This window comes from Bufo bufo, chromosome 6 (assembly GCF_905171765.1).
Source record: "Bufo bufo chromosome 6, aBufBuf1.1, whole genome shotgun sequence".
Lineage (NCBI taxonomy): Eukaryota > Metazoa > Chordata > Amphibia > Anura > Bufonidae > Bufo > Bufo bufo.
Genome location: NC_053394.1, coordinates 34,291,367 through 34,303,629, shown reverse-complemented (window position 1 = coordinate 34,303,629; position 12,263 = coordinate 34,291,367). Strand labels below are relative to the sequence as shown.

At 39.3% G+C, this 12,263-nt stretch overlaps 1 protein-coding gene across 1 annotated transcript in view; it reads left to right on the top strand.

Moving 5' to 3' along the window:
• Positions 1-12,263, top strand: part of CRTAC1 (cartilage acidic protein 1) — a 603,594-nt gene that overhangs the window by 209,234 nt on the left and 382,097 nt on the right. The window contains exon 3 of the mRNA XM_040437595.1: positions 808-1,004. Within this exon, the coding sequence (XP_040293529.1) occupies positions 808-1,004 (197 nt within the window). The remainder of the gene's footprint in view (positions 1-807; positions 1,005-12,263) is intronic.

The following is a 12,263-nucleotide window of genomic DNA, read 5'->3' as shown; positions in this document are numbered from 1 at the left end:
TCTACATAACTTTGGCGGACCCACCTCCAGTGCAGGGGCTTACGCTAGTCTTAATAAATGTGCCCCTATGTTTTTTGATAATTTGAATATATGGTGTGGTGTCGCTATTCTTGATTTTTTTTTGTAAACTTAACACGGCCTGCTTGTTGTTATCAGAGGTCCACTTATGGGAATGCATAAATAACTCTTTATGTTAGGGGACTTTGAAGAGAATCTTTCACCAACAAATTCACTGATAAACCAGGCAGGATGTCTTGTAGGGCTAGTTCTGCTGAATGTAATGACACATTTCACTTAGTGGTTTGTTGCTTTATTCTGGAGAAAAAGGACTTATGCAATGACCATATGCAAATGAGAAGTTATGTGCACCGAGGGTGGGCCCAAGCCACTCTGTCCATTCTTGCTCCGCCTGCTTCCTCTGCTAGACCCTCCTTCTCCTTTTTTGGGGGAGTATGCAGGAACCTGATGGTCCAGCCAAAATCATCAGGTTTGGCCAACATTAATTTAATGATCTGAATACACCGGGCTGAAGAATAGCTATCAAGATTAGATTGTATGATTTTGTTTTGCTTTCAGAATATTAGCTTTAGTGCATTATATTGCAATTAACTGTTGGAGTATTTTCTATGAATGACCTGATTCCTAAAATACAAATATGGTACCTAAAAAAAAAAAAAATATGTATCTTGACATAATAGCATATTGTCTATTGCTCCATAGATATGAAGGCTTCTTTGACTCGGGAGAAAACGCTCCCTGTTTATTGTCCTTTTTATTCATTTTCAATTTTTTTGCCTCTTTTTATAGATATAATGGACCCAATCTTGTGTTGAAATATATCAAAGAAAAAGGTCGCCTGGTGAACATAGCGGTGGATGAGAGGAGCTCTCCCTATTATCCGCTCCGGGATCGCCAGGGCAATGCCATTGGGGTCACCGCCTGTGATATAGATGGCGATGGACGAGAAGAGATTTATTTCCTGAACACGAACAATGCTTTCTCAGGTAAGAGGAATTCTACTGAAGCTTGGTCCTGACATAGAGCTGTTTTATGAAGCATCTTGTGCCCCATGCTGAGCTTGGTATTAGATAAAATAGAAATGAGCTTGTGCCTGAGGGATGGCAGAGCTGTTAAGTGTGCCGGTGAATTTTCTTCTATAGTTTTTTAAGTTATGGAACAAGGAACATTGCTTTTCTTCAGGTCTCCAGACATCAAATCCAACATAATGTGAGTGGTTGATTGGTTGCATGGGTGTTTCGGTCATTCGTCATCGGATTACCACCCGTTTATTGGTGGGACCAGAACTGAGTTAGAACTTGAAGCTCCTGCATCTTGATGCAAAATTTGAAACATTACATAAACTGGCTATAGCAGTACTGTGGAGAAAGAGAGAGAGTTTGAGGGTTACAGGGATCCAATGGAGCAGGTGTCCATGGGACCCGGAGTAACTGGAGGCGCCAGGGGATAGAGGGGAGGATAAGGATGGGGGGGCAGAGGAAAGGCTTCTGCGCAGGGTCAGCCCTGCAGAAGTGTCTGCAGGTGAATGAAGATCAGTAACAAAGGGGGGGGGGGGGATTGGGTGTGGAGACACTCCCAATCTCCCTCCAAGCAGACCCTGAAAAAGTGCCAATCAATAGGGTGGGAAGGACGCTGGGACAAATGGATTAAAAGAAGAAAAAAAGAGGAGAAAAAAAGGGGGCGGTGGGGGGGGGGGTTTGGGCTTGGAAACAAATAAGATATTGTGTGGATAATATAAGGCAATAAAAAACAAAGGTGCGGATTAAAATCAATGGGTATAGAAAACTATGGAATAAAATAAAATAAAAAATATATATATAGATATATAGTATTACTTTAAAAATGGTGTAGCTTTAAAAATCGCCACAGTGGTGAATAAATGCACAAATGAATACACTTCGGTGTAAGTATGCACATTAAGATGTTACTCACTTCACGGGGGGGGGGGGGGGTGTTTACTCGGATAAGCATAATACACCGGTAAACCAATACCCCCCCAGCCAGGTTCGCCTCAAGATGGTGAAAGATGAAGGCAGCCACAGTCAGGAAGCTTCTGTTAAAATTTCTTTTATTTAGTGTATAAAAACTGGCTCAACGCGTTTCGGGACGATGTCCCTTCATCAGGAGTAGTATCTGTGGCGATTTTTAAAGCTACACTATTTTTAAAGTGATACTATATATCTATATATATTTTTTTATTTTATTTTATTCCATCGTTTTCTATACCCATTGATTTTAATCCACACCTTTGTTTTTTATTGCCTTATATTATCCACACAATATCTCGCAATTATTTGTTTGCAAGCCCAACCCCCCCCCACCGTCCCCTTTTTTTCTTTTTTCTCCTTTTAATCCATTTGTCCCAGCGTCCTTCCCACCCCATTGATTGGCGCTTTTCCAGGGTCTGCTTGGAGGGAGATTGGGAGTGTCTCCACACCCAATCCCCCCCCCCCCTTTGTTACTGATCTATAGCAGTATTGGTCATTTTTAGAACCTTATAAATGAAGACAATGGTGATGGTGGCATTGCTGCAACACAGGGGGACTGTAAAGAGGATGGGAGTAGAAGTGGACACAGTGTAGTTGATAGTTATGGTGTTCACAGTGGCTTGGTTTCTCACCAACAAACCATCCTCTCTCCTAGGGCTGGTGCAGTGGGTCACACTTGGGATAATGGAACTAGTTGTTCCCCAGGGTGCACCTTGTATAGAGTCTCCTAGCTGCTGAAAGGTGGGCTGCGTTTGGTGTTATTGTGTAAGCTCAGGAGACTGAAATGAAGTTGAAAAAGGAACTCATGGTTTCTTTACTTGCCAGCCACGTCGACACAAGATGGAGGTACACAGTCTTACAAAGCAGTTTGCCGACAATGGTCTGGCTGAGCTGGAGCAAGGTCCTAAGTCCCAAAGCCCTCTCAATGTAGTTCCTCAAATAGACATTTCTCTACTCTCCAGTTTCCAGCTAAGGGGTCCATAAATAACTTCAATTTTCTGCAGCTCCTAGCAGCGAGGTGTAGAACTCAAAATCACAAGCAGCATGACAGAAACTTTTTTCAGCCACAGCAATACATGCCCAAGACACATTGTAGCTGTTCTTGATAAGTAAAAGCAAATGGTGCAAAGAACAGTGCAAACAATAGATTAGAACATAACATTAACAGTTATCCACTAGTAGATTCTTGGTGTCAATAAACTATAGATAAACTATAGATAAATTCCCTTTATGCCAAATTTTTTTTACAAGCTATCCACATAATGTTCTGAATAGATAAAACATTCCTCAGGTGGCCCAAGAACCCCAGTAGAAATCTGGTTTGAAGACCATGGTACGATAACAAGAGCATACAGAAGAAGGGAAAGGCATGTTTTTTTTTTTTTACATATAATCAACTATGTCCATAAGACACACCCCTGCTTAACAAATACTGCCCACTAGGAACATCCTGTCAATGAAAACAGAAAAACACCAGGTTCTTAGCATCAATTATCTGGGATTAAAGCTCCAAATCTAATCTAATCTAAAGTTTTCATTTCTATAGAGAACATCGCTAAATGTTTGCTTTTTGTTGCAAAGTGTTATAATTTGACAGATTTGTCAGCTGGTGTGAGCTGCGCTATTTTGACAAGTGTATATTTTTAGTTAACATTTTTATGCTTGACTTCTTTATAAACATTTGCCGATGCTCAGTCAACATTCAGACGTTATAAATTTGTCTCTGATAATTTTAATGTGTTTCTAAGTCAGCAAGCTGCCGAAACTGGCAACTGCTGCACTTCACTGATTCTTCCTATTTCTTTTTTTTTTTACTTTTTTGTGTATTTGACCTGATTATTTGGAATTGTGTTTATAAATGTCCTACTGCTGCTTACAAACCATCACATCAGAAGTCTGAGTTCACATTTATTAAGAAGTTTATGCCACTTTTTGAGTAAGCAGAATCAAAAAGGTTGCAAACAGTGACATGAGAAGAGGTTTGCGAAAAATCTGTTATTTTTTTCATTTGCCAAATTTGAAAACTGACAACCAAAAGTATAGTAGGCATAGTCTGAAAGAGGACATAGTTTTTACATTTATTAAGATACTTATTTATACATTTATCTTATTAAGTTATTTATAAGTTATTTAAGCTATAGGTTTGTATCAACACCCTATAAAATAATAATTTATTAAGTCCAGTGTTATTTTATAATGCATTTCTTTTACCTTTATTCTTTCTATCTTCTGTTATGGGCTATGTCCATGCAGCTCTTTTTTTTATTTCCTGTGATGTGATGTCCATGGGCGGGGCAGTGTTAGGGGAGTGTCTAAGTAACTAACTGGGTGAGAGGAGCTATAAACTAGTTGGGCATTGTTAAGGACGGCGCTGGAGCTGTGACAAAGGAAAAAGAAGTGCATCATGGGTTTGGATACAGGAACAGAAAGTGATACATAAAAGAAGGAAACAGCCAGAGTGATTGGTTTACTTGGTAAAAACAGGTCAGGAGAGTCCTAATTGAAAAAAAGCATGGAGAAGATGTACATGAGGTAAGCAACCACATGAGTGTACATTTTAAAAGGCATAGTTATTCTGGAAAACCCATTTAAAGTCGTTATGGATTTTATTTTCTAACCTTTAAGACTCAAAATGTCCTAAATGATGTAGTCCTACTATGCCAGTCTTAGTAAATGTGGGCCAAAGTGACGCTTAACTTTTATTTAGAGGTTTTTCAGTAGTTAATTCTCTTGTAGTACCTGGACATGTAGTGACCAAATCTACAGTATACAATTTTGTAGTATACATGCCTCAGATTCCAAGTTATGAAAATATCTTCACAGAAGGGTTTCGGGTTCTTTACTGATTTCTGTAGCCTCACTGACATCATCATTTTTCCTACTAATAGCACTAATCCCCTATCCACAAAATAGGTGGGTGATCATGAAGGTCCAAGTGTATGGTGTGCATGTGTGACCACCAATGCATTCTCTTCTATGGGACTGCCAAAGAAAGTGCAAGTTTGGTACTCAGCAGTTCTATGGAAGTGAATGGAGTGGTGGTCATGCATGCACACTCCATTCTCATAAGGAACTCCTGAAACTGTAATTTCGTGATTGCTGGAGGTCCCATTGGCCCGAGTGGTTATCTGCTATCCTGTAGGTAAAACCCATTTGAAAGGTATTAGTGTTTTTAAAGTGGGGACATAATCTAGAAGCCATGCCTTTGCTAATACAAAAAAATATTATTCTGGCTTTAGATGCAGAAGAATGGCATTGAGTACTAACATTTTGATTATTAATTCTAATGGGTTCACACATGGTGGTCTTGTGCCTTGCACCTACCATAATTATTATGAAGTGAGATCGCACATTTTGCCATGATTTTGTGTTGATGAAAATATGATTTACCTGTAATATCCAAGTGGACAAAATTTTGTGTTTGGTTTTGCCAAGCAATAATTGGAAGAATTTTATTACATGTTTCATGTGTGAACCCACCAAAATAGCTGTTGTCATCCAGACAACCACTTTTTATGTGTATAGCATATAGTAAAGTTGTAATTAGTATTTCCACTTTAATTCCTTGTAATGTAAATGGTTAAAGATATTCGATACCTAGCCACATTCCTGCAGTATGAAGTGACTGTACATGTGTACTAACCTTTAGGTAGGGGTAGGAGAGGCTAGGAGACAAGAAAACACTTAGCTATCATCAAGGTTTGATGTGTCTTGCTAGCACCTCCTCCATTTGTTTCATATGGGTGTCGGACAAGTGCCATTTGTTTGGATGACTTTTGGTAACTGGTACTTTACTTTATCTTTGTATACCTTTGTATTATAGTTAAGTATACTCTTTATGCACCTAAGTTGTGTTATTTCTATTTTTCCTAAACCTCAGATCCTACGATAATACTTAATAAAATCAGCCCAGTGATCAGATGATTGCAAAAGGTTCTGCTTCTGAGCCTCCCCACCCCACCCCAATCAGCTGATTTTCTTCCATTGAAGAACACTACAGTGAGCCTACCTCTAGCAATCATGCAGCCAATGAATACAGCATTTAGAGAGGCACTTCCATAAAAACAGGGTATTTTTTAAACATTATTCAAGGATTTTTTTTGGCTGTTTTTCTTTTTGAATTTGAGTAGTACTTTGTCATAAAAAATTTAATGTTATTCTCATGTAGCAGTCAGCACAACAGTAAGACCTCATATACAGATAGATATTCCATTGTCAGTTTACTACTGCTGTGAGGGGAGGACTGCAATCTGCAAGGTAATCCTCATGATAATAATAGGTGTAGAATTGGGATATCAGTAGGGCACCTCTATAGTTCTCTCGATAGGACTATATTAAGATGCTCACAGGAGAGCATTGCATTGATCAGTGTAAAACGTGACGCTCTAATGGAGTCACTTTTTGGCCACCGTGATGGTCTGACTGAGAAAGTTAAAGGGTAACTGTCGTGTTTTCATCAAAAATCCATTTTAGCATATATTACTGCTGCAGCAGCATTATGCATAAAGCAATCTTTAGTTTCTTCACATACCCCTGTTTTCCTTGAGTTTTTCCCTTAGTTACGGCTGTTTAAGCATTTACAATATGAGGACCTTCTCAAGATGGCTCCTCTGCCAGTTCTCTGAGGCCAAAACTGCTTTCCCTCACTTCCCATACACACTCCGATACACATTCCCATACACACTCCCTGCCAGCCAATCAGATTGGATTACTGAGAGACATGCCTCTTCACTCTGAAGCCTAATGCATGCATGCAGTGTGAAGGACCGCCCCTCCGTCTTCTGTTTACATTAAGTTGGGAGACAGACAAGCCCTAGTAACGTTTTTTTAAGGGAGCAGTGGAAAGGGACAGAGGACATTAATGAAAGCTGTTATTATAAGGTAATTACAGATCTTTTGATAATCATTAACAGACTAACTCAGGTATACATGTCTAGCTCTAATAAACTAGCAAATAAAATTTAAAAGTTATGTAGACCATTGGAGGCAATTTGTTGTTGTTGCAGTGTACTAATTTTGCATTAAAAATTACTTTTTCAATTGGTCTTACTCTTTATTAAAAATGTTGATTCCCTGTCTTTGTGCAGCCTTGAGTTTCTCTAGTAGCAGGATATCTCTGACCTTATTAACACACACTAAAGCTCAATTCTTATCTTACTGATAAGAATGTGACTTAAGGCTGTATTACACCAGTCGTTTGCCAGACAGATAATTGCTGACAAGTGTTGGTAGGAATTCTCATTAGCGATGATCTGGCAGTGTAATACTGCCGCCTATCATCAATTGTGATTACTGCCGGCAATCACAATCTTTCAGCAGGTTTAAAACTCATTGTTTCCTGGCAGCATATCTTGCTGTCTAATCACAATCTGCTGCCGGCAAACAGATTCTGTATGGGGACAAGCGATGGCATTAGGGATCGCTCCTCATCATACTGTGGAGGAGATTTCCGCATGCAATAGAAGCAGTCTCCTACACTGACAAGCAGGAGATTGTCGGAAAGGAAAGTTTCCTTCCCGACAGTCGTCTGCAAAATCTGCAGGTCTAACACAGCCTTTAAATAAGTATTTATGACCTTTTAATCATTTAGAAATGAGGTTTATTAGATAACCGGCACAAAGTGAACGTAAAAAGTACGATTCACACATACATGCAGAGTTAACCCTTTGTGACAGAACGGCTCCATATTTTTAATAAACACCAATTGAAAAAAAAAAATTTGGCCCAAAATGAGTAAAATGCAATCACAAAAAAAAAATATTGCCCCCTCTGAAGGTGTCCATAGCCTTTAAAAGAGCCAGGACAGGAAGTAGAACACATAGAGTGACTTCAAAAATTATATCCAGAAAACCATCAATTTATTTCTGGAATTTTCACATATAGGCTGTTAATATGTGATTAAAAAAAGGTGTCCTTTTTAAGGTTCACTATCCCTTTAAACATCATCATATTCTCTATGTCACAGGCCATTATGTTTTTGATTTATAAATCTTATTCGCTTAATATTCCGTAGAATTGCGCCACCCACTCTGACTCATTCCTTTCAGTACAATATGCTGAGGGTTCAGACTTCCCACTTACCTGAGCTGAATGAATGAATGTATGCAGTAAGTGGCGTTTATTTCACATTAATGAATGCAGCCCACACACTTGCTTTAGTTAATGAAGTGGGAAGCTGGGGGATGGCGACTTCTGTTGCAGACTCGAGTTGATATTTAGCAAGAAAGCTGTTACAATTATAACTTTAGAGAGTAAGATTATTACTGAGACGCAAGACAGAGGTTTGGATTCTATCCAATACATTAGTTTTGAAAACAAAGGGGCGATGCTTCTCAAGGCTAGGATCTATGGGTAGGTGCTTGATTATTATATTATTTTTACTACTATTGGGGGGAGGGTTGGGCAAGGTCTAATGTTGGCTTGCTGAAGGTATTCTTTAGCCCCTTCAGGACCCAGACATCTTTCACCTTAAGGACCAAGCCAAATTTTGGAAATCTGATATGTCTCGTGACACATTGTACTTCATGTTAGTGGTAAACTTGAGTCAAAATATTTGACCTTTATTTTTTTTAAAACAAAATCTAAATTTTAGAAATCTAAAATTTGAAAAATGTGCTATTTTCTAAATTAGAATTTCTCTGCTTTTAAGACATATAGTGATACCTCATTAAATAGTTATTAGTTACCATAATTTAGTATTAGTTATTAGTTACCATCATTTTGTAAATGTAATTTTATTTTCTTAGGATGTTTAGAATTGAAGCAATTTTTTAATGTTTCAAGAAAATTTCCAAAAATGATTTTATAAATTTTGTTAACCCTGCAGGTGTTTGACAGGAATTAAAGCAAATTGGAGCTGAAACACACCCCTTTTCTTCATTAACCATTTCAACATAAGCTTCTTCTATGACATATTCAATCACAATTACTAACCTGATCCACAACCTTAGGGTCCATTCACACGTCCGCAATTTCGTTCCGCATTTTGCAGAACGGAATTGCAGACCAGTTAATTTCTATGGGGCAGCACGATGTGCTGCCCGGATCCGGAATTGCGGATCCGCACTTCCGGGTCCGCAATTCCGATCCTGAAAAAAATAGAACATGTCCTATTCTTGTCCGCAATTGCGGACAAGAAAAGGCATTTTCTATAAGAATGCCGGCGATGTGCGGTCCGCAAAATGCGGAACGCACATCGCCGATGTCCGTGTTTTGCGGATCCGTGGATCTGCAAAACACACACGGACGTGGTGTGAATGGACCCTAACTTTAAGGGCTCATGCACACGACCGTTGTTGTTTTGCTGTCCGTTTTCCACTGATCCATTGTTCTAAGTTTTTTTTTCTCTGATTTAAGTCCTCTTCCATTCCGTTATTCCACAAAACATATTCGTATGGTTTCTGTATACGATCTGTTTTTTGCGAATCGGAAAAGGAAACAGTAATTTATTAATCACCAAACACATGAGCAATATGGGCTGGGCATAGCATTTCTACAGAATGGATCCGCAAAATACTGATGAAATACAGATGACATAGGGATGTGTTCCGTGTGCGTGCTGTATTTTTTGCGGACTCATTGACTTGAATGGGGCCTCGGACCGTGATTTCTGGACAATAATAGGACATGCACTACTTTTTTGCGTAACAGAAATACGGAAACGGAATGCACATGGAGTCCTTTCCGTTGTTTTTGCAGACCAATTGAAGTTTGAAGTGAATGGTTCCGCACACGGTCCGGAAAAAAAACTGAACGGAAGCGGAAAGAAAATACTTTCGTGTGCATGAGCCTTAAACGCATCTACACATATAATCAACTTCCTTATATTTGTACCGAACTTTGCTAGTTTTTTCAGTAAAGTCTGGGTTCGGGTTCGGTGTTCAGTTTATTATTTTCCGTTTTAACATGGTTATATCGTAAAATAATAGCATTCTTGAGACAGAATGCAAAAGAATATGGTAATTTAAGGGTTAAAAAAAACAACTCACCTCACTCACTTAATCGAGATGCAGCAGCTTCTTCTATCTTCATTCAGCAGGACCTGCCAGAGGACCTGCGATGTGCGCGTGGACATCACCGCGCTCTCCCACGTGGTGACGTCATCAGGCATATCACAGATCCTTTGGCAAGTCCTGTTCAATGAAGATAGAAGAAGCTGCTGCACCCCGATCAAGTGGATGAGGTGAGTTGTTTTTTAACCCCAAAATGGCCATGTTCTTTTACATTCTGTCTTAAGAATGCTATTATTTTCCGATATATCCATGTTATAATGGAGAATAATAAAGTGAAATTCGGGTCCCCATTGATTGACGTTCGGGGTCAAGTTTGGGTCCCGAACCCGAACTTTGACCTGAAATTCGGCCAAACCCAGCGAACTCAAACTTCAACGGGTTCGTTCCTCCCTAGTTATAGTATAACCAATGGTATTAGAAGAAGTATGAGCATTGATTGATGGCTTAATTGAAGTAAATGATACAAAGTAACGCTTTCCTGTTGTTTTAGTAAGCAAAACAATACAGTAACTTTTTTTGGCAGATTTTCCATTTTAATCCATGTTTTCCTTTAACACAGCAAGGGTTGAAAGCAAAATAAACCACAATTATAATTATTGTCATTCTGCAGTACACAGAAGCAACCAATTTGCAGAGATGGCCTTGCGGTTGGCCTGGCGGTCATTTTGCGTCAAACTTTGCGTGTTTGCGATTCGCCGAACATGTGAACATATGGCGATGTCCGCTGGCGCCATATTCTTTTGCATTGCGCCAAACATTGAACCATGACACATGCATCAGGTGGGACAGAACAGCCAATTGAGACATTTCAGCACATGGACACACCCCCACCCTATTACAGAACCCGATCTGGCCGCCATTTTACATTCTGTGTTTTGCCAGTGTAGGGAGAGGTTGCTTTGTGGAGCTGGGATAGGCTGTTAGGGACACCAAACACTAGCTAATAGGGCCACAAAAGTCCTTTTAAGGACTGGTATAGGTGTGCTATCGATAGGTGTGATATACTGAGGGGTGTGATATACTTATAATATACTTTCTAACATAGAAAGTATATTATAGGGCATTTGTATTGTGCAGCAGTTGTGTGTGGTTCTGCTGCGATACCGCAGCTATACAGAGGGACAAATGCTATTGGAACAACTAATTGGAGCAGGTGTGATATACCTGTTGCCCCCCAAAAAATGATTGAGGGGTGTGATATACCTATAATATACTTTCTAACATAGAAAGTATATAGTGCATTTGTATTGTGCAGCAGTTGTGTGCGGTTCTGCTGCGATACCGCAACTATATGGAGGGACAAACGCTATTGGAACAACTATTTCCAATGGGTGTGATATACCTGTTGCCCCCAAAAACTGATTGAAGGGTGTGATATACCTATAATATACTTTCTAACATAGAAAGTATATAGTGCATTTGTATTGTGCAGCAGTTGTGTGCGGTTCTGCTGCGATACCGCAGCTATATAGAGGGACAATTGCTATTGGAAAAACTATTTGCAACAGGTGTGATATATCTGTTGCCCCCCCCCCCAAAAACTGATTGAGGGGTGTGATATACCTTCTTCCACAAAATACTGTATAAAGGCTGCAATACTGTTGCACCAAATACTGTTGCCCCAAATAAACAGGGTGGTGTGATATAACTGTTGTGGTAAAAAAATTAATTGAGGGGTGTGATATACCTGCTTCCACAAAATACTGATTAAGGGGTTTGATATACCTGCTTCTACCAAATATTGATTGAAGCCTAGGATATACCTGCTTCCACAAAATACTGATACGGGGATTAAAATACCTGCTTCCACAAAATACTGATTAAGGGGTTTTGAGCTACCTGCTTCCACAAAATACTGATTGAGGTCTGCGATATACCTGATTCCACAAAATACTGATTAACGGGATTGATATACTTGCTTCCACCAAATATTGATTGAGGCCTGCGAGATACCTGCTTCCACAAAATACTGATTAAGGGGTTTAATATACCTGCTTCCACCAAATATTGATTGAGGCTTGCGATATACCTGCTTCCACAAAATACTAATTAAGGGGATTGATATATCTTTTTCCACCAAATATTGATTGAGGCCTGCAAGATACCTGCTTCCACAAAATACTGATACGGGGATTGAAATACCTGCTTCCACAAAATACTGATTAAGGGGTTTGATATACCTGCTTCCACAAAATACTGATTGAGGTCTGCGATATACCTGATTCCACAAAATACTGATTAACGG